Source organism: Hemicordylus capensis, chromosome 3, assembly GCF_027244095.1.
Source record: "Hemicordylus capensis ecotype Gifberg chromosome 3, rHemCap1.1.pri, whole genome shotgun sequence".
NCBI lineage: Eukaryota > Metazoa > Chordata > Lepidosauria > Squamata > Cordylidae > Hemicordylus > Hemicordylus capensis.
Genome location: NC_069659.1, coordinates 348,920,791 through 348,943,313, shown reverse-complemented (window position 1 = coordinate 348,943,313; position 22,523 = coordinate 348,920,791). Strand labels below are relative to the sequence as shown.

General features: G+C 49.1%; 1 protein-coding gene across 2 annotated transcripts in view; it reads right to left on the bottom strand.

Annotated features, from left to right (window-relative positions):
- Positions 1-22,523, bottom strand: part of CLCN2 (chloride voltage-gated channel 2) — a 96,227-nt gene that overhangs the window by 1,786 nt on the left and 71,918 nt on the right. The window contains exons 11-23 of one of the 2 annotated variants that reach the window (XM_053309319.1): positions 21,191-21,275; positions 20,802-20,957; positions 18,749-18,818; positions 17,844-17,954; positions 13,668-13,881; positions 11,772-11,905; positions 8,386-8,570; positions 7,157-7,262; positions 6,989-7,065; positions 6,748-6,807; positions 4,042-4,080; positions 1,587-1,691; positions 118-204 (exon numbers count right to left, since the gene is read on the bottom strand). In XM_053309319.1, coding sequence (XP_053165294.1) covers positions 118-204; positions 1,587-1,691; positions 4,042-4,080; positions 6,748-6,807; positions 6,989-7,065; positions 7,157-7,262; positions 8,386-8,570; positions 11,772-11,905; positions 13,668-13,881; positions 17,844-17,954; positions 18,749-18,818; positions 20,802-20,957; positions 21,191-21,275 — 1,429 coding nt within the window. The remainder of the gene's footprint in view (positions 1-117; positions 205-1,586; positions 1,692-4,041; positions 4,081-6,747; positions 6,808-6,988; positions 7,066-7,156; positions 7,263-8,385; positions 8,571-11,771; positions 11,906-13,667; positions 13,882-17,843; positions 17,955-18,748; positions 18,819-20,801; positions 20,958-21,190; positions 21,276-22,523) is intronic. The other variant, XM_053309320.1, reaches the window with a different exon arrangement.

Here is a 22,523-nt window from a genome sequence, read left to right as displayed (position 1 = left end):
TGACTGTATATCAATCCCTCTTCACTGGGGAAGGAGGGTGTATGCATGTTACTAGGGGGGAAGGGGAGAGAGGGGACTCCCCCACTCCAAGCTCTCCCCCTGCTCTGCAGTACTCACCTCCTTAAGGGACACCATGCCAATTAGGCGCCCAATGCTAGTGACATAGGCGTGGTCCACTCCCAGGAGTGAGAAAATGGTGTGTGTCTGGAAGAGACGGATAGAAGCGCAGAATCAGCAGGGAACGCCGGAAACTCATTTCTACCCCACCATGATGTGAGTATATAGGCCAGGGTGCCCAGCAAGACCCAGTAGTATCAACGAATCAATGGCAAGGATCCAGGACTCCAAGGCTGCCACATTACATCCTTCCCAAAGCCTTGCCTCTTCAACCTGGCTTGCGGGAGAATCTCTTGGCGAGGCTCTGAATTAGGTACATTCTGCTCTTCAGCAACCACCACCCTGTAGCCTATATAAGTTATACCAGCCTTGATCCCCCATATGACATTGGAGTACAACTCCCACCATCCCCAGCCACAATGGTCATGTGTTTGGGGATGATGGGAGTTGTAGTCCCACATTTAAAAAAATATTGTTTTTTTTAAATTAAATTGTGGTTTTTTAAATTTCTTGTTTTGTCTTAAACTAATGTTTTACCTTTGTTTTTATCTTATTGTAAACCGCCCAGAGACGTAAGTTTTGGGCGGCATAAAAATATGTTAAATAAATAAATAAATAAAATTAAAATAAATAAAAAATTTGTGGGGCCAAGGCTGAGAACTCCTGAATTATACCAATTCAAAGTGTTATATAACTTACACCGATTATTCTGCATCTTCATGGGAAGCGAGGAGGTAAGGAGCTACGTAGGCCATGGGTGCCCTTTCTCCTGCTCCCCCTGAAATCTGATTTAGCCCGTGTCTCCATGGGTTTCTGAGATTTCACTAGACCAGAGGTAGGCATTGCAACCTTTGGCATTCCAGCTGTTGCTGAACTACAACTCCCATCATCCCCAGCCACAATTTATTGTAGTTCAATAACAGGTGGGGTGCCAAAGGTGGTCTACCTCTGCAGTAGACAATGCCTACACAGTTTCAAGCTATGTTCACCATGGAGCTTTCCAGACTAACTGCTCATTAGCAGCAAAATGCCTCCGTTCAGGCAAGTCGCATTGAAAACATCAACAGCAGGGGGAGCAGTCTCACGAAAACTAACAACCCGGAAAAACCGCAACATCCTTACGCCGGATATACGACATCCTAGCTCTATATCGCAGTGATTAAATCCGAGACAAAGCACTGGCAATGTGAACGGCACCCCGCTGTCCGTGTAGGGACTGCGGTGTCACAACACAGGAAGTGTGGAAGCACGCTTCCGAGATCCGACATGACCCCGTTGCAGGGTCTAGTCTGGAAAGTGCCCATAAGGACTAGCAAATTATTTCTCAGTTCTGTTTATGCAAAGGAAAACTCCAGTTTTCTCTAGATACTGAGCTCTGTACACTATAGCAAGCTCTGTGCTTGTGTGGTTCTTGTGTGGGACTGCGGAAGACATCCGGTCCTGACCTGCCCAGTTCACCCCCTCCTCACCTTGTGCAGAGACGTCCGTTCCACCAACTGGAAGGGGGCTGGGTCAATCTTGCTGTTGTTGAAGTTGACAGACTGATCAAGCTGTTGCTCTTCCCATTCCAGGATCTGAAAGTTAGGAACATTGAAAGCTGCCGTAGACTAAGTCAGATCACTAGTCCATCTAGCTCAGCATTATCTACACCAGGGCTGCTTAACTTTGGCCCTCCTGCAGATGTTGGCCTAAATCTCCCATAATCCCTGGCTATTGGCCACTGTGGCTGGGGATTATGGGAGCTGTAGTACAAAAACAGCTGGGGGGGGGCAAGGTTGAGCAGGCCTGATCTACACTGACTGGCAGCAGCTTCTCCACGGTTATAGGCAGGAGTCTCTCTCAGCGCTATCTGGAGATGCTGCCAAGGCAGGGGACTTGGAACCTTCTGCATGCAAGCATGCATCTTTTTGTTGCGATGGCACTCCCCCCAACAGCCGACGCTATATGGGGCGGTGGAGAGCAGGTAAGGACCTGCTGTGCTCCCTTTTAAAGGTGCCCCTTGCTGCTCCTCTGCTGGCAGCGCCTCGGAGTGCCGAACCGGTTCGGTGCCGAACCCCGGTTCGTGCAGACGCCCAGCTGTAGTCCTGTGTTCACTTATGCAACACACTGTTGGAATAGCAAGAGCAGGATATTCTTTCTATTTAGAAAGCAAAGGCCTTTGTGTCCCTGTTGAGACCCTGGAGGGAGAAAAGTACTAGGGACAGCATCCCTGCAGCACTACGTGACTGCTTTTCCTCCTCCTTCATTCAGCAGCTGGGTATAGCTGCCAGATAGGACAGAGCCCTCACAGCCAGCTGCTGCTCCGTGACTGCTGCAAAAAATGCATCTTAGCCAGTAGTTTGAGCTGGCCTTCAATATATTTTTTAAAAAAGCAAAAGTAGTAGAAATATAAAATTAAGGGGGGAAAACATCTTTCTGCCAGAGCTTGGCTACCGAATCTGGAAGACCTCAACAAGGTCTTTTCTTTTACCACACAGCTGGGATCAGGACCAGTCAAGCGACAAGCCAACCAGCCCATGTTGGGAGTGCAGAGCAGTCTATACTGGGAATTTTCATATAAACGACACGAGGGGTCACAGTTTAGCTGTCTGTTCTACTTGACGTTAGGTTTGGGTTGAGCCATGAACAGGGGTGGAGCTGTAACTGGGTAGATGGGTTCAACGAACCCAAGCTGCCCAGTTCCTGGGGGCCGCCTGGATCGCTCCTCTCCCCCAAGCGCCAGCAGCGTCATTTCTGGAGCTCCGAGCGAGGGAGAGAGCGAAGAAAACACCCAGTGGACAACAAAACTAGCTGGGAAATGAACTCTGCAGGGCTGCACCAGCCCTTCTGGGTGCTGGCCATGCCTGGCGTGTGACATCTCATTCTGGGGCCGTGGCTGGCACATGCCAGGGGCCATTGGGGAGAGGGGCAAACATGAGCCCACCCTCCCCTCGCCACGTGCCTGGCTACCAACTGGTGTGGCTGGCAGTCCTTGCTGGATTATGGCATGCTGAGGCCCTAAGCCATGTCATGCTTAAGAGGCCCCACAGCATACAAAACCAGGTATTATTCTAACAAAAAGGACAAGGAAAACCGAAATGTTGGTTTTCACCTGGCAAAGATGCCACAAAAAAAGAATCTAACAAAAAACAGCCCGATTGCAATAAAGCCTATTTGCATCAGCAATACCTTTAAAATGAAAATGCATTCTGTAAAACTTGAAATTTAGTCATTGTTTTGTATTCAGGGGCTCCTCTTAGTATGAGTTGTCACTTACTTAGCTTGTGCCTAAATCCAGCCCTATTTGCAGGACGTTGTGCTTCCTCTGCTGGAAGGAAGTGAATGTGGATTTTTCGCCCACTTGGAATGATTGCTTATTGCAGGGTTTCTCAAACTTGGGCTCCCAGATGTTGGACTACAACTCCTATCATCCCCAGCCACAATGGCCGAAGCCAACCTTGTGCCCCTCGTAATGAGATCTTCCAGACAGTCTCCCACAGATTAGTCCACAAGATCTCAGCCAGAACAGGCAAGCAGAGGGCAGGAGTAAAACCAGAAGAAACCAGTGCCAAATGCTCTAGAGATCAAGGATTCTCAACATTGGGTCTCCAGATGTTACTGGACTTCAACTCCCATAATTCCCAACCAAAGGCCACTGGGGCTGGGGATTATGGGAGTTGAAGTCCAATAACATCTGGGGACCCAATGTTGAGAATCCCTGCTCTAGATGACTTGAGCAAGCCAGCCAAGTTGAATATGCCCTGCCATTTTATGGAGTCATGGGACTTTGGGTTTTATCTCCTCTAGGGAGCACCAGACCAAATCAAGCTCAGCTTAATCCAAAGAGTTGGCCCTTCAGACACAGTATAAATCCAGCAGAGAATAAATTCAGCATAGGGAGGTTTCTCTGGAGAGGGGGTCCTCTAGGGAAGAAGGGCTACTCACCTCAGCAGGGGTCATCTCACCAATTGCCTCGTACTCGTCCTGCAAGGAGGGGGAAAGGAGAGAGAGGAGCCATTTCTACAAAGGCCAGACAGGAAAGGCACTGAGGAGGGACTGAGCTGTCAAAAATCAAGAGATGGGAAAGGTGGTGGAGAAAGGTGAGGCCTGAACTGCCCAGGTGTGGTGACAAATCGTGATATGTTTGTGCACCCAAGAGAAGTAGGTGGAAAAAAGGAAAAAGGGGTGCACACTCCAGCTTTGCGAGGGAGAGAAGTCACTTTCTGAAGTGGTGAAGTCACCACAAGGTAATTTTTACCCGGCCGACCTTGGCAGGCAAATACGTTGTCTGAATGCACCCTCATGTGTCAGGAGCTGGTATTTCAGGTGCTAGGTCAAAACTGCTCTCTGCTCCTGACCACCAGTCTTGGGGACACAGAGACCCGCAAAATGTTGGCAGGGACCCAACCCACTCCCCCCATTCATTCCGTGCAGAGCCAAGGACCACTGGCCACAGGGATGCCATTTTCAGGGATGTCAACCCACTGGCAGCTGTAGCTTCTCCTGGGCTCACAGCCCTTAGAGCATCTAGCATGGCTACAGCCACTAATACAAGGTGCCACTCACTTGTGCTCCAGTTAGACCTGCGGTCAAAGGTTTACCTGGTCATTTCAAACCAATGTGTGGACTTCAGCCTAATTCGCTTTTGCAGCACCTGACCATATGTACACCTATGTCCTCTGACCACTCTCATTCCTAGTTTTTCTTTCCCTCTCAGACTCCTCTTTCTGTTTCCTCTTCACTTCATTCCTCTGGACCAGACCACCCTCTCTTACACCCATCCTTTCCTAGGTACCTGCTTCTTCTAGCCCCGGCTTCCTTGGGATCGTCTGCCTGCTCTTCTCTTCTCTTGGGAGAGCAGTTCGTCAGAAGGAGCCAGAGGTCTATAGGCCATATCGACAAATGTAAAGTTCAGTTTCCCCCTCAAGGAACCTGGGAATTGTAGTTTGTCAAGAGGCTAAGAATTCTCTGTTAGAGAGATCCCTGGTGCTATCTAACAGAACCACAATTCCCAGGAGTTCCTAGGGAAGAAGAGCAAATGACTATTGAACTATTTCCAAGTCTGGAGTGCAGACACAACCTTGAGATCAGAGTGACCCAGTCTAAGGCAGCCAGAGGCCATTCTGATTCTCCAGCTCCTCTATGGCAGGCAGGCAAAGTAATTACTACCAGAGGCTTCCTCACCATCCCAGAATCCTTGAGCACATGGAGATCTAATGGCGGAGTCCGCATTTTGCACACTAGGGGTTCTCAAGCTTGGGCCCCCAGATGTCGTTGGACTACAGCTCCCATCATGGAGCTGGCTTTGGCCATTGTGGCTGGGAATGGTGGGAGCTATAGTCCATCATCACCTGGGGTCCCAAGCTTGAGAACCCCTGCACTAAGCTGACTTCCATTTCCAACATTCTTCTAGGAAGCAAAAGTTTCCTGTGCATTTAGTTCCTAAATGAATACAGGCGGAAATGCAGATGGGTCTCTTGAGATGCTCACTGGAGGAAAAAAAACCTATTGGAAAGTTGTACGAGGATTTGCCACCTGGATAGTGGCAAAAAGACCTACAAGGAGAATTTAAATCACAACCTTTTTTTTTCTGGATGCAGACAATGAATCAGTTCAATGGTGAAGGTTTTCAGTATAGAAGTTGGGGAGAGGAGTGGATTAGCTGGGAAACATGATTCTAAAGCAAGAATGGAGGTGATGAAGATTTCTGATTGGCAGTTCCAGAATAGATCATTATATAATTAGTTAGTTTGTAAAAGTGGGGACGGTGGTGTTTCTGGGGCTGCCACTAAGAGAAAAGATTAATCAAATCAGAGGCTGATCTGTGCTGAAGGCTTTGAGGTTGTCCCACCTTTACCCTGAAGGGTCTCAAGAGGGAGGCACTTTCTCCACTCACTGGAAAAGGATGCAAGAGTCTCTGGCCACCATTGATACAACAAGAGCATTGGCAGAATTCCTGGGTTCTGCATCAGATCAATGCTTGCTCTTGGTTTCCTATACTAGAGATCCATCTAGTCCAGCATTCTGGATCCAATAGTGACCAGCGAGATACCTCTGGGAAGCTCAAAAGCTGGGGAAGAAGGTGATGGTCACTCAAAAGCTGGTACCCAGAGATACATTGCCTCTGAACATGGAGGTTCTAATTGTTAGTGGTAGACAATGAATTGGCCATTTAAACAAACAAACAGAAATTATTATTCTTGGGGAAAGGTATCTGGGTTTGAAAGCTCTCAAGCGAGTGGCCATCACTACACCCCGTGGTTATGAATTCTGCGTGCTCATTAAGCACTGTGTGGAAAGGTACTTCCTTTTGTCTGTCCTGAATGTGCCACCAGTGTCGCTGGTGATCCTGAGTTCTAGTGGCAAGAGTGGTGAAGTGACCTGGTGCAACTCCTCTTGGTTTCAATGTGGCTTGCTCTGCAGAAAAGCTCCATCTCAATGAGCAACGTGTGTGCGCGCACAGATGCAAGGGCAGTGTTTGGGCTTTTCACAGATACCACCACACCTCGGGCAGGTCCTGGCTGCGAGGCCCCAGTGCCATAAAAACCTTCAGCACAGTCCAAGGCCTCAATGGACACACCAGGGAGGGGAGTTTCCTGCCCTGTGATTGTCTAGGCAGGGTGGTATGGATGTGGCGTGGCCCACACTTACCACCACGGAAATGCGGACGCGCTTCGACTTCCGCTTTTCAGACTGGCCCGAATTCTCATCCTTTTTAAATTTTACCAGAAACGGGAGGGAACATAGGGAAGAGAGAAGAATTATGGGAGCTCGCTGGCTGGGACGGGAACATGTCAGCCACGTGAGCCCATGGGGCAGCCAAGGGCACTGAAGAACCTCTCTGCCCAGAAATGTACCCAACACAAGGCAGGGGAGAGGAAGGAGGACTCACCTCAGCCGGCTCTGCTGTTGTGGAGTTCGCACAAAAGAGGCTCCTCAAGGCAATGCCTGGGGGGTCCACGTTTCCAGCTGCCCTCAGAAAAAGACAGAGACAGTCAGGCTTCACTGAGGCCTAGTCAGATGGAGATCCGACAGAGTCTAACAAGGTGCGAGGACTCACATGAAGGGCTCTCCGATAAAGTGCTGGAGGCTCGCTTTAAAGCTGGCTTCAGGGGTTTGCGGGACTCGCTTCGCGGCGGGACAGCCGAGGATTCCTCTGTGATGATCTGGGTTGAGAGAAGGAAAGGTGGAAGAGGCAGGGGTCAGACTAAGGTCCTGTTGCTATGTTACCCTACCAACATGGCGGCTGCTTCTGCGCGGTTGCTCCTCACACCACTCCAGTCAGTCTTCGCCTTCCTTCACCAAATGACGGCCAGCCTCCCATTTGTTAATTTTTAGGGCAGTGTAAAGCTTTGGAGGCAGATTCAGATCCGAATCGAAGCAATCCGATTCGGCCTAATTCGAACCACTGACAATTTGAGCTGAGTCAGCCTGCTTGGAATTTGACCTGGTTTGTATCCCAAACCTACCCTCCCTGCCCTTGCTGGAATTCACACACCCCTGACTTTGATATTTTCCTCCCATGCAGGAGATAGGGCACTTTTTAAAAAACCGTATTTTACTCCTGGTGGGAAGGGAATAGAGGCTGATGTAGCTTGATTTTTAAAAAGACTGACAGGTTCCCTCCCCGCTACCCCTCTCTCCTCTCTCCTGGGAAAGGCACAGGGTTTCTTGGGAATCATAGTCTTTTCAGGAGCTGCAGCTGTGACTATGATTCCCAGGAGACCATGCACCTTTCCCAGGACTATAGAGGAGAAAGGGGTGGGGAGAACCCATTGGAAATCTTTTTGAAAATCAAGCCATTGCAGTTGCTGCTCCCTTCTCAGTGCAAAGAAAATACATTTTGAAAAAGAGGATGCCCTGTCTTCTGCCCTCTCAATAAATACAGGGGTCAGGGGAGTGTGGGTTCATCCAATTCGAAGCAGACCTTATGAACTGAGCTGATTCAAATCCAATTGGCCTCCCAAGGCACTGATCCAAGTCAGGTTGTCTATTAACTGCCTCAATCTGTGAACATTCTGCTCCACTGTGTCACATTGGGGCAGTTTGGTGGGGTGTGCGTTTGTGTGTGTGTGTGTGTGTGTGTGTGTGCGTGTGTGCCGCCTTAGTTGCTTCTCCCCCCTTCAGATTTTTGTGAAACCCCCCTATCTGTGAGTTACCCTGAGGCTGCCAGTACCTCCCTCACACCTGCAGATGCTCCAGTTATGTATCCATAAGGATCCCAACATTTCCAACTCTTTGGGATTTGGAGAGAAGAGTATCAGGCCTAGATTTTGCCCTTGCCATCACCTGGAAACGCACTCCTGTTTCAGAGGCTGGCTGCTCTTCCTCGTCATCTTGGCTCTTTTCGGCTGCTCTGCGTTCCACCTGGGCCTTCTCCCGCATATACTGCAGGCGACATAAGTAGCTCAGCTGCCCATTCAGGAGGGTCACAATCTGTGCCCGTTCGATGGATCCCAGCAGGATCATAGACTCTACAGGGACAAAAGAGCACAGGGCAGAATGAAGCACTCTGTGCTGGATCTAGAAGAAATTTTGCTGGAGTAGCATACATTAATGAAGGTGGCCACATCTAGAATTTAAACACAGTTCAGAGGCAAGGCCAAATTGGGTAGAAGCAAGAGAGATCAAGGGTGAGATTGTGACAGACGCAGAAATGCTGCATGCATCCTGTTCCTTTGCTTCTTCATATCACCGGAAATATAAAACTTCATATCTCCACTGCCTGGGAGGGCAAGAAAACTGTTTTCGCATGACGAGATGGCGAAGTGGGATTCCATAAAAGATCGTGTTGAAGAAGATCAGGATGCAAGGGCCCTACGTGCTTCCTGTTTTCTTTGCAATACCATTTTGTTCAACACTTAAGGCTGATCAACAAGTGCAAAAATCAAATGAAAATCTTTATTACAGTCAATGACCAGTAATAAAAAAGATACAATATATGCTTTGCATCAATAATGCAAATAAATGCATATGAACAGTACACAGGTGAGGTGCAAAATGCTGCCTTGCCCCATGGCCCTGGTGGGGGCCAGCCCCCTCTCAAAATTAAGCTTTGAATGTGCATGAGGGGCAGGGAGGAGGAAAGGTTGCTGGCAGCCTTCTCTTCTCTTCTCTCCTCATGCTGTGGTTAACTAATCATTGCTTTCATTATTATTTTAAATGAGTAATTAATATCTTCTTTCATTTATATTTAATAATTAATTTTAATGTAATCATTAATGTGCTGAACATTTACCTGGGCCCACACACAACAAATCATGGTTGGTTCTGGCCCACTGGAGTATTTGAGTTGTGCACTCCTGCTCTTGTGGGACAAAAGTAAAATTCGATGTAGGTGTGTTAGTTGATTAAATTTTTTACGATCTTGGATCAGCTAGGAGGAAAAAAAACACCCTGCGCCATCCTCCGCCAAAACCAACATAAAATATAGATAAAATACAGATAGAGCGAGAGCAAGTACAGTACACAAAATCATTAAAGAATACATTAAGGCAAATGCTGAGCATCTATCTGTCAATATAAGAATCATTGACATTGGCATTAAGCTCCTGCCGAATTTTACACACTGCTGCACAAAATTTGGTGACATTACATGTTAGAACTCTGGTCATATAGCAAAGGGGAGATATAAAATTGATCAGACTGCTCTGCCAGTTCAACAAGTGCAGAAAAAGCGTCCTTGGAGGAAACCTCTTTAGAAGGCAGGTAGAAGGTTCCTTGTTAAATGTTACCTACCCACCCCGTAAAAAACAACCCAAAACCAGACCACCACATCCCAAGCACATTAGGGAGACATTCAGGCTAGAACCTTTCTCCCTGAGCTGCTAGCTTTCCACAGGCAGTGATGTCTGGATATCTGGGGGGCAGAGGGCATACAAATGTGCAAGCCCCTGCTATGCTGCTTCAGTTGCTTAACTGTTACTCCACATAAACGCATGATGCACTACAATTCCATAATCCCCAGCCACAATGGCTCCACCTGGGATGATGGGAATTGTAGTCCAACGATATCTGGGGGCCCAGGCTTGAGAACCCCTGAAGTCAGCGGTTTGGGTCCAGGACTTCTGCCACTTCAGCTACGGCTCCGATTGTTCCGATCTGGCTGCAACTCAGACCAAATTACTTTGCCATTTTGTTGACTCACCCAATCAATACATGAAGAGAAATAACATATTACATCAGCGCTTTGGAAGAGGCGTGGGGACAAGTTGGAGGAGCTAAATTTGTCACTGTGGAGCAGCCTCCAGATCACTCATCCATAACCACTCAGTTGAAAATGTGCAGAACTTATTTCTTCTCTGCTCGATTTAAGTATTTCAGAGCCAGAGATGTGCAGAAGCAGAAAAGAAAGAAACAGTAATGAGTGTCCTTGTGTTGTGTGTACAAGCATGGACGGGGATCCTGGGATTTACCCTCTGCTCTATCATACACACTATTTGGTGGTAGAATCTGCAGGTTGCCAAATCTATATCTATATCTATATCTAGATTATTTTTTTCTGGGCAGTTTCTGGTACGCCACCACAGCAGCAAATATTTATATACCACTCTTCAACAAGAGTTCCCAAAGCGGTTTACATAGATATAAATAAATAGATAGATAGATAGATAGATAGATAGATAGATAGATAGATAGATAGATAGAATGGCTCCCTCTCCACCAAAGGGCTCACAATCTACAAAAGAAATATAAGATAGACCCCAGCAACAGCCACTGGAGGGATGCTGTGCTGGGGCTGGATTGGGCCAGTTGCTCTCCCCTTGCTCAATAAAGAGAATCGCCATGTTTAAAAGGTGCCTCTTTGCTCAGTGAGCAGGGGATGGAGTAGCAGCCAATGATATTAAGTCCTGACCGGAGGCCACAGTGACACAGCCAGTTTATTATTGTGGTGAGAGCTTGGCCGGAGTCTATGAGGGCATCTGGAGGATCTCATCCATACTGCGTGATCTTGGGTATACATTATTGCTGGGCCCAAAAGTTCTCCCCCAAAACATCTTAGCTGAATTTGAGCAGGGAAGGGAGAGATACTGCCTTACTTCTTTCACATTTGGGGGGGCACGAATTTAAGGGGCAGGAGAGAAACTCACTAGTGCTCCTCCTGGTTGGTAACCACCATGCCTCTCTGCCCCACCCTGCAAACGCACTGCAATGATGCCAGGTCTTCCCCACACCCATTAAAAATAACTGATATACAGTCTTAGGAAATTGCCATATACTGAGTCAGACCCTTGGTCCATCTAGCTCAGTATTGTCTACACAGACTGGCAGCGGCTTCTCCAAGGTTGCAGGCAGGAGTCTCTCTCAGCCCTATCTTGGAGATGCTGCCAGGGTGGGAACTTGAAACCTTCTGCATGCAAGCAGGCAGGTGCTCTTCCCAGAGCGGCCCCATCCTCTAAGGGGAATCTCTTACAGTGCTCACACATGTAGTCTCCCATTCAAATGCAAACCAGAGAGGACCCTGCTTAGCAAATGGGACAAGTCATGCTTGCTAGCACCAGTCCAGCAATCCACCCCACACCAGCTCTCCCTTTTCACGCCTTGCCATTGGGGCTGTGAAACTGGGGAGCATTTTTGGCCCTTGCCTAGTGAAAAGGACCACAGCACCTGCGAATCCTGTGGATGTCCCTGCTCCATCCCACCCGGAGTGGGTTCTTTAATCAGCCCTCTCTTACCGGCCGATTCCACCAGGGCCAGGCTCTTCATCTTGGTGCTGTGCAGCACATTCTGAAGGTCCCGGTACCTGCAGTTCAGGGTGATGTAGCTCACATCCCGCACCATGATGTCCTCCACACGCACATTGTACTTCCTGCAGAGGCAACAGATGTTCAGAGGGACTCTCTTGGGTGGGGTGTGCATGCCTGCCCTAGAGATCTAAAGGGGTCCCCACAGCCATTCCCTCTCCTTGGGTAATCCTGAGCACCGCAGATCTGTGCGGAGGGCTCAGGACCTGGCAAAAGGTGCTCAGCATCTTCCCCAGAGTACAATTTCCATCTTTCTTTGGGGGAAGCTATGACAGCTGAACTGGTGAACTCACTAAAAACCAGTGAAGATATGAAGCTGCCTTATACCATGTCAAATCATTGGTTTATCTAGCCAGGTATTGTCTGTCCTGCCCAAAAGTGGTTCCCTAAATCTTCCCTGCTACCTTTTTAACTGGAGATGCCAGGGGTTGAACCTGGGACCTTAGGAAACACAGGAAACATAGGAAACTGCCATATACTGAGTCAGACCATTGGTCTGTCTAGCTCAGTATTGTCTTCACAGACTGGCAGCGGCTTCTCCAAGGTTGCAGGCAGGAATCTCTCTCAGCCCTATCTTGGAGATGCTAGAGAGGGAACCTAGATGCTCTTCCCAGAGCAGCTTCATCCCCTGAGGGGAATATCTTGCAGTGGTCACACATCAAGTCTCCCATTCAGATGCAACCAGGGCAGACCCTGCTTAGCTATGGGGACAAGTCGTGCTTGCTACCACAAGACCAGCTCCTGACCAGACCTTCTGCAAGCAAGACCAGACCAAAAGACCAGACCTTCTGCAAGCAAAGTATATGATTGGCCACTAAGGAATGGCCCTGCTGAATCTGGGTTTGCAATGTGACTAAACTATGATCCGAGAGCTGCAGAAGGCCTACTTCCTTCCCAGGACTAGAGGGAGAGCAAGAGACTCCCAGGCACCCAGAATCCATTGCTGCTGGCCAACATGCAGACTAATGAAATGCTTGTGCAATGGGCAAGGGAGTTAGTTTGGATGTCAGCCACTATCTCTGGGCAGGGAGGCTTACTGATTAGTACTGGCATTCCATACCAGGCCCTCTGGGCCACCATGCCAAGAGAATAGGACCAGCGGCCATCCCATGACACGGGTAGTCAGAAAATTTAGGACTGACAGAAGCAAGTTCTTCGTCACACTGTGCAAAATTAATCTGTGCAACTCTCTGCCACGGGATGTGACGATGGCCACCAGCTTGGCTGGCTTCAAAAGGGCTTAGACACATTCATGGAGGACAGGTCCATCACTGGCTACTAGTCTTGATGGCTAAAGGCTGACTCCAGGTGCAGAGGCAGGATGCCTCTGAATACCTGTTGCAGGGCAGCATCAGCAGGGGAAGGGGCATGCCTACATCTCCTGCTTATGGGCTTACATAGGAACATAGGAAACTGCCATATACTGAGTCAGACCATTGGTCTATTTAGCTCAGTATTGTCTTCACAGACTGGCAGTGGCTTCTCCAAGGTTGCAGGCAGGAATCTCTCTCAGCCCCATCTTGGAGATGCCAGGGAGGTAACTTGGAACCTAGATGCTCTTCCCAGAGTGGCTTCATCCCCTGAGGGGAATATCTTGCAGTGCTCACACATCAAGTCTCCCTTTCATATATGCAACCAGGGCAGACCCTGCTTAGCTAAGGGGACAAGCCATGCTTGCTACCACCAGACCAGCTCTCCTTGCCAGAGGTATCTGGTGGGCCACTGTGGGCAACAGGATGGTGGGCGAGATAGGCCCTGGGCCCGGCCCAGCAGGGCTGTTCTTCTGAGGCAGAGTGGAAGCACACCCACCCACCTCCACCCACTTACTCCTGATGCCCCCAGCCAAGCTCCGGCAAGTAGGGCAGCTTCTTGATCCGGATGATGCTGTCGTAGAGGGAGGGCTGCAGGCTCTGGGCCACGGCGTTGGCCAGGATCACGGCAATCATGACTGGCAGGATGTGGGAGATCTGGCCGGTCAGCTCGAAGACAATGACTGCCGTGGAGACGGTGTGGGTGACGGCACCAGACAACGCAGCTGCACCTGGCGTGGAGCACACAAATGAAGCTGCGTCAGAGCCACGGGCTTTGGGACTCCTGGTTCTTGACTGGCCTCATCGTGTCCCAGGGAGAGCTCCGAGCTTGTAGGGGAGGGGCGGGCAAGCATTCGAGAAGCATCCGGGCTCAGCAGCCCAGGCAGATATCCAGGCAGATGGGCCCATTTCAGGGGTTGCATAGGAACATAGGGAGCTGCCATATACTGAGTCAGACCACTGGTCCATCTTGCTCAGTATTTTGCCTACCCAGACTGGCAGAGGCTTCTCCAAGGTTGCAGGCAGGAATCTCTCTCAGCCCTATCTTGGAGATGCTGCCAGGGAGGGAACTTGGAACCTAGAAGCTCTTCCAGAGTGGTTCCATCCCTGGAGGGGAATATCTTACAGTGCTCACACTTCTAGTCTCCCATTCATATGCAACCAGGGCAGACCCTGCTTGGCTAAAGGGACAAGTCATGCTTGCTACCACAAGACGAGCTCTCCGCTCCCTTGGGTCTCCAAAAGACATTGGACTGCAAATCCCATCATCCATTGGGGCAGGAGATGATGGCGGTTGTAGTCCAACAACATCTGGAGCAGGCCCCAGCCAGTGGTGCTCTTACCCCTGGAGTTCGGGGCCAAAGTCCAGGGCCTGCACACCCCTGGTGGGCCCCCAGATCCTCTTTAGTCTGTCCTGGGTGGTGTAATTTTGTGCCCTCAAGAACCTACATGTTAAATATTATTATTATTATTATTATTATTATTATTATTATTATTATTATTATTAACATTTATATCCCGCTCTTCCTCCAAGGAGCCCAGAGTGGTGTACTACATACTTAAGTTTCTCTTTCACAACAACTCTGTGAAGTAGGTTAGGCCGAGAGAGAAGTGACTGGCCCAGAGAGTCACCCAGCTAGTCTCATGGCTGAATGTGGATTTGAACTCGGGTCTCCCCGGTCCTAGTCCAGCACTCTAACCACTACACCACTCTGGCTTAACTTGCAGCAGCTGGGGAGGGGGACCCTCCAAAGGCCTTTGGGTCCAGGTTGAGGTGAACCTCTGGGACCAGGTTGAGGACCCCTGGCCTATGTAGTAGATCAAGCCAGTTCCAGCTCGCAGGACAACCCATGGGACCAAGAACGACCCAAAGAACAGCCCCACAGGGATGCCATATCCAGCTCTACCCAAAGGCTTGTGTACTAGGTGTGTACTAGGTGTGTACTAGGGCAGCTTTAGGGGAATTGTCAGCTCAGCCACCCCCAGCCTCTGACCTCTTGGTTGGGCTGGCAATAGGGGTCAGCATGGTGAGTAAGTTGCCAAGGCCTCAATATCTTGAGAGGGCCCACCAGCACTGGCTGTTGGCTGGCGGGTCCCAATCCCCAACGCTGCCTGCAGCAAGAAGGCAAGTGAGATGCAACTGGGCATGGCAATGAGGGGAAAGGAGCAAGCATATGCTGCACATCTCCGGAATTCCCAGTGGTGGTGGGTCTCAAGGAATGAGACGGGCATAACACAATGTAAACCAGTCAAAACCTAAATTCAGTTATGCCCCAGTTATGCAACTGTGCAATTATTATGCAATTAATCATTATTAATTATGCTTAATTAGTATTAATTTATTATTATAATTGTTATTAAACATTAATATAATTATGGTTAAATAATAATAATAATAATATTAATATTAATATTATTAAATATTATTATTAATATTATTAAATATTATTAATTAGAACAATTATTATGCTTAATTAATAGTTATTTATTATGCAATTAATTACACAATTATGCCCCAATTATGCTCCCTCTCCCCCCAGCCGCTGCTCCCTCCCCGGAGTTCCCAGTGGTGGTGGGTCTCAGGGAATACAGATGAGACGAGCATAACGCAACATAAACCAGCCCAAACCTAAGTACAGTCACTTAGGGCACAGGTTCTCAGCCCTGGGTCCCCAGAGGTTGCTGGACTACATACAACTCCCATCATTCACAGCCACAAGGAACAAAGGCTGGGGATGATGGGGGTTGTAGTCCAGCTCCATCTGGGGACCCAAAGTTGGGAACGCCTACTCAGAGAGATGCTTGAAGATCTATCCAGACTCTTCCTCCAGCGCCAAAGGCTCTTATTCCCTAGGTCATCGAGTACAAGTGTGGGCAGAAGATAGATCAGAATCAGGGGCGGATTAAGCTTTCCATAGGCCATGGAAGATTTGCCGCCCCTCTCTGTCCCCAGAGACAGATTTCCCTTCAGCAGGGCTGGTGGGGTGGAGGGAAAGTTCTTAGTCTTTAAAATACATATATATTTTTTAAAGTGCCGCTATGCGGCATGGAATGAAGAATGAAGAACACATGCTCAGAGAGGCCCCAAAATGGGCTGCAGCGGGCCAGAGCAAACATTTGGGAGGGCGGAGGGATGGGGGAAGAAGTTCCCACCACTACCTCCGCCATCCCTGCTGGCCCGTCCCCAGGATGGATGGGACAGTCATTTCAAATTAACTCATTTGGGGAGAGGGAGGGGGGTTCTGCCACCACCGCCACCTCCACCTCCAAAATGGGCCACAGCCGCCTGCTGCCTGGTCTCTCATGTGGGCGGGTGGAGGGAGAGAGGAAGGAGTCCTGATCGCTACTGCCGCCCTCGCTCTCCACCAACCAGTGGCTGCTCTTCATCCTTCATTCCACACAGCACAGCAGCACCAGGGAAGGTGCCATTTTAAAAGACGAAGAACTCTCCTTTGGCCCCTTCCCCGGCCATCAGAATTTGATGCCCCTCAAAATTTGGCGCTGTAGGCAAGTGCCTACTTTGCCTGTGCATTAATTCACCCCTGAATCTGCCGGTGTTTAACAGTAGCAACAACCAAGTCTTCTCCCTAACACCCTAAATTGGGCTGTTCGAAACCCTGATGTCTAATAATTCAGATGCGGATTTGTCCTCATGCATCCTGGCTCCTTCCATGCATGGCTCATGCGCCACAGTGTGTAATTTGGCTCCGCCCCTGAGCCTTCCTTTGGCTGCTGGCTCCTCCCCCTTGAGTCACTATTTTGCACCTGGCTCCCGTTAGGGATGTGCAAACAGGTTCGAAGCTGATGGTTCGATGACTCAGTGTCAAGTAGAACACACACACCCCTCCCCCGGTTCGGCTTGACATCAGACCGCCCCCGTCCCCGCCTGGCCATTCAGGCAGATTCACGAATATATATTTTTAAAAAAATTAAATTATTATTATTATTATTACTTACCCCATCTGGGGGGCTTCTCTGGGGCCGTGGGGTGTGTGTGTCCCTGGAGGTTCCCCCTCCCCCCGCCAGCCTCTGTTATGGCTTAAATCACCCAGTTTGGGCGGTCTTCGGCCCTTTCCGCCATTGCGGCGGCCATTTTGGAGGCCACCGAGCATGCGCAATGGGCCCCTGTGTGACCTGTCCACGCAAAGGCCCACTGTACATGCGTGGTGGCCTCCAAAATGGTTGCCACAATGGGGGGAAGGGCTGAAGACCACCCTAACTGGGCGATTTAAACCATAATGCAGGCTGGAGGCGGCGGGGGGAGGGGAGGGGGAACCTCCAGGGATCCCCATGGCCTCGGAGAAGCTCCCCCGGAGGGGTTGAGTAAAACAATTCTTTTTTAAAATTTAAAAAAGTATTCGTGAACCCTCCTGGGCCAAACTGAAATGATGGGAGCGGGGGGAGGGGCAGTTTGAGGGGGTAAAACTGAACTGGCTTGGTCCAGTTTGAGTCCAATTTGGACTCCAACCAAACTGGGCCAGCTGGTTTTGTGCACACCACTAGCTTCTATAGGTGGAACTCAAGAGTTCCAGTAAGAAACCAAATAGCCAGTCAAAATCTGCCCATGATCCAATAGCCAGGTGAAAGGTTCCTGCAGCCTGGTCCGGACTGATTCCCTGCTCCACCCAGGCAGGGGAGACCTTGTCTGAATATCCCACATTTTGAAAATGGTATGAGAGAGTCTGCCTCTTACCCACCACTGCGTAGCCCCCCGGCACAATGCGGTAGGTGTTGCTGTCAGTGTGGATGCCGTCTGGGAACCAAGCAGCCATGCTCTCGCCCACCAGCCGCCCAAACGCAGCACCTGGCCAAGGAGACAAAAGGCCCATTCACATGTTATGTTCAACACTCGTATGACGAGCGTACAGTGAACTCAGGTACAGATCTGTACACAGGCAGCGTCATTCACATGTTATGTTGAACAGAGATGCAGCAATCCCGTTCCAATCAGTATCCTGCATTTGAAGGGCCTGTATCTAGGCTTTTAAAATGAACACAGGTACATTCATTCACACAAACACATGAACGAGTGTACAGAAAATTGTACACTTGTACAGCATAATGTCTGAATCGAGCTAATGTCAGAGGTCGATGGGTGTATGGGAGATTATGGGGTGGAGAAAAGAGCAAGGACATACTCTGGAGACCTAGACTGGTCCCAAGTGACACAGGGGGAGCCCCCCCCACACACATCCTGATCCCACACTCTCTCAGCCTCTTCACCAGAGCGCAGGAATCCAGGCAACCAGTAGCCACTGGCACCGAAAGGTTCGGGCCAGGCAACTGTTACTCAAGTTGCTGCATTGCTCCCCACAACAAATTTTTCAAATATTGCTAAACTGCTTCTCTTCATGCTTTTGAAGTCCAAAGAGAAGGGACAACAGGCCATCTTAGGCCTGAGTTTTTGGCAAGACTGGCTAGCTGATGCACAAGGACATTATGGGTAGGTCTTCACAACTGTCAGCCTCACAAGGGGTTAGCTGAGAGATGGCCTGCAGGGAAGGCACTGCTGCTTGCTCTATGGTGCTCTATGGGAGGGTGAAAGCTCCTGGCACACAGCAACTCTGAGACAAAAGGAAGGAAAGGGCAGCCACTCACCAATGACAAAGACGGGCATGAAGGCTCCACAGGGCACTGGGATGGTGGTGGCCAAGGCGGACATCCAGAACTGTGGAGAGGGCAGAGAGACATTCAGGAATGGTCGGGGAGAGGCAATGCCATGTGCTTGGAAGCCAAGAATCAGGTCTTTTGTGCAGACCAAAGTTATTGCCCTAAATGGGGCAATAACCCTGTATTTGGGCTGCACAATTTCAGACCGCTGGTGGGCAGGGAGATAGTTCTCTTTTATTTAGCAGAGGGAGAGCAACTGGCCTTATCTAGCCCTAGCACAGCATCCTTCCAGTGACTGTTGCCTACCTTCTGCTTCTTTTAGATTGGGAGCAATCTGGTAACAGGGGACCATCTTGGCTGTTTATTATTTGTTCTTCTCTGTATACCACTTTTTGAAAACTTTGTTAAAAAGTGGTATATAAATATTCAGAGTAGGAGCAGAGACTGTGAGCATCCTTCCAGTGGCCACTGTTCTCTACCTTGTGTTTCTTTTAGACTGTGAGCCTTTTGGGGACAGGGAAACATCATATTTATTTATTCATTCATTTTTCTATGTAAGCTGCTTTGAGAACTTTTGTTGAAAAGTGGTATATAAATATTTGTAGCTGGTCTTGTGGTAAAGGAAAAGTATGATGTCGAGTCAGTGTTGACTCCTGGCGTCCACAAAGCCCTGTGATTGTCTTTGGTAGAATATAGGAGAGGGTTACCATTGCCTCCTCCTGCGCAGCATGAGATGATGCCTTTCAGCATCTTCCTATATCGCTGCTGCCCGATGTAGGTGTTTCCCATAGTCTGGGAAACAGACCAGCGGGGATTCGAACCGGCAACCTCTGGCTTGCTAGTCAAGTCATTTTTCCCTGCTGCGCCATTAGGCAGCTTTTGTGGTAGCAAGCATGAATTGTCCCCTTTGCTAAGCAGGGTCCTCCCTGGTTGCATTTGAATGAGAGACCACATGCGAACACTGGGGCCGCTCTGCAAAGAGCATCTGCATGTTTGCATGCAGAAGGTTCCAAGTTCCCTCCCTGGCAGCATCTCCAAGATAGGGCTGAGAGAGACTCCTGCCTGCAACGTTGGAGAAGCCGCTGCCAGTCTGTGTAGACAATACTGAGCTAGATGGACCAAGGGTCTGACTCAGTATATGACAACTTCCTATGTTCCTATGACTGAATCCTTTCGCATGTAAAGATATTTCCTGCACTTAGAAAATTAGTGTGTCTGGCGTAGCCTTCTCCTCAAAATCTTAGGGATTTTATTTTGGTATGGAAGTACCAAACCATGTGAGCCCGCCCACATGCAGTATAAAGTGGTACAACACAGACAGAGTTTTACCACCTCAGTGAGAACTAGGCCTCAAGTCTCCGAAGATGGTCAGCAGGCAAAACTACATGACACAATGTTCCTAGGACTAAACCTCTACAGGCTACGGATTGTGGGGGAGCTGCACGCTTAAATACAAATATGACAAATATTTATATACTGCTTTTCAACAAAAGTTCCCAAAGTGGTTTACACAGATATAAATACATACATACATAAAATAAATAGATCGATAGATAGACTCTTGATGCAAACCCTTCCTGGACCCTGGAAAATGAGCACATCCAGGAGAAGTCTAGACTAGAACCTACGCCCTGATTTCTCGACCTCCAGAGGCAGGGGGCATCTGTCAGAAGGAAATGTTCCATTGCGCAATGGTCCCACCCACTAACTGAAGCACTCTCCATCAGGTAATGTATCGGCAGTTGTAAAGAGGTGACACTTCAGCCATTAACCAACCACTTTGCCAGTTTAAGGTGCAGGCGAATGAGATGGGAGGATGCACCATATTTTGCAGCCATCGGCCTAGAGGTTCCCATACTGGGATCCCAGATATGGCTGGTCTACAACTCCCATAATCCCCAGTCACAGCGGCCAAAGGCCCTGAAAGCCAGTCAGTGGTTTACTTTGCCCAATGGTTAAGGAGATCTTGGAGAAATTGTGACTCGAAGCATCACCACAGCACCATACAAGGGAGAAAGGGGTGTCTGAGGCAAGAACGCACCTTCATGAGGATGAAGACCACCAAGGTGACAAAGACATTGGAGCGCGGGTGCTTCCAGGCTTCGGAGACACCGACATATTCAAACTCTTCGGCCATGCCCTGCTTAGCCCATGTCCGGTTATCAAAGAGGGTTACCAGGGTCTCTTTCTGGGTGAGCTGAGAGGGAAAGAGCAGCAAAGCAGGTGGCGGAAATGTAGAAGCATCTGCCCAAATGTTGGCCTATTTGTGTTTTTATTATATCTCCTCTCTATGGGGGATGCATTCTGTATTTTTCCATAATTATTCATACTGTGTGTTATGATGCTGGTCTTTGACCATAATAGACAGATATACAGACAGACAACTATCCATTGAATCAATCCATCGAATCAGACAAGACCCACAATTACCTGGCCAGCCATGAACTGCCCAAATCCAGGTGGGAAGGTCAGCGTTGCTATGAGGAGGGTGACGAGGGCAGGAAAAAGCAAGCGCCTGAAAAGGGCACCAAAAAGCAATTGAAGTTACACTGCACCCATCACCCCACAATGGAGCAAATGTTCCCACCACTCCCATCACCATCTTGGACAATCAGAGTTTCAATGTAGTCATCTCTGCTTGCTTGAAAGAAAAGCCAAAACCCCCAACGTACTGTGATAGGTTAGCTGCAGGTTTGCATTTAATACCAGGGCTCTGGGTGTTCTGTAATTGCACCATTCAAGCCCAGAAATTGGAACTGGGGGGCATGTAGGTGGTTTCTCCATTGGGGCCTTTTAATGCTGCTAAGGCACTGCTATTCTGCCATCAGCTAGAAGTGGAACTATAATGGTGGTTCTCACGGCACTTAATATAGTACTATTTCCCCCATAAACATTTGACCATACCTTACCCATCCTACACGGGCAACATCATGCCATACGTTTACTCAAAAGTAAGCCTAGTGCCAGCCAAGGCCCTGCTTCTCCCTGCAACTGGCCCTTTGATTCGTAGCTTCCTGCTTTTATTTTCCTTTTAAAGTAGCTTATGCCCTTAGGATTAGCCGCTTCCTGTTCACTAGCATGTCCTCAGCATTCCTAAACTGGCCCTTAATTAAGTTACGTCCCTTTCCCTACCCAGGGGTGGAGTGCACTTCAACCAGTCCTTTCCTCTTTGCAGTGAACTGCTCATTACATTTATTTTTTAGTTACCCAACTGATTAATTGCACTGAGTGAGACCACTGCTCCACCTAGCCCAGTGCAGTCTGCTCTGATTGGTGGATATTCTGACGCTGCATGCATGCATGCATGCAGCTAAAAAAAGCCATGAGCACAGTGGGAGTGCCTCCACTGCTGAAGCACGCCAGGCAATCCTCAGTGACCCACTTCCAAGTTGCACAGAGCACCTCCAGAGTGATTTCTTGAGCGTTGCAGGGTGCAATGGAATGGTGCAACCGTTTCAAACTGCGAGGAAAGGGTTGTTCAATGCTTCGTGGTAGGTTGGTGGCCGTTCATATTGCTGTCCAATGCAATGTGGCTTCCAGGCGGGGGTGTGTTTCCATATTCTCCTTGAACCGCGTTCTCTGCCCCCTCCTCCTGCCCCATTTTGGTCACAGAGGGGGCGGGGGGATGACATGATGTCCTTTAAAAAAATCCCCCCCCCTCATCTTCCTTGTGCAAAGCCATCAGGAGAGGGAGTCAAGGCAGTTGTCCCCCTTGCTTTGCCCCCGAAAAGTGGTGAGCAAAGCAACCCCGGGCAGAGCCTCT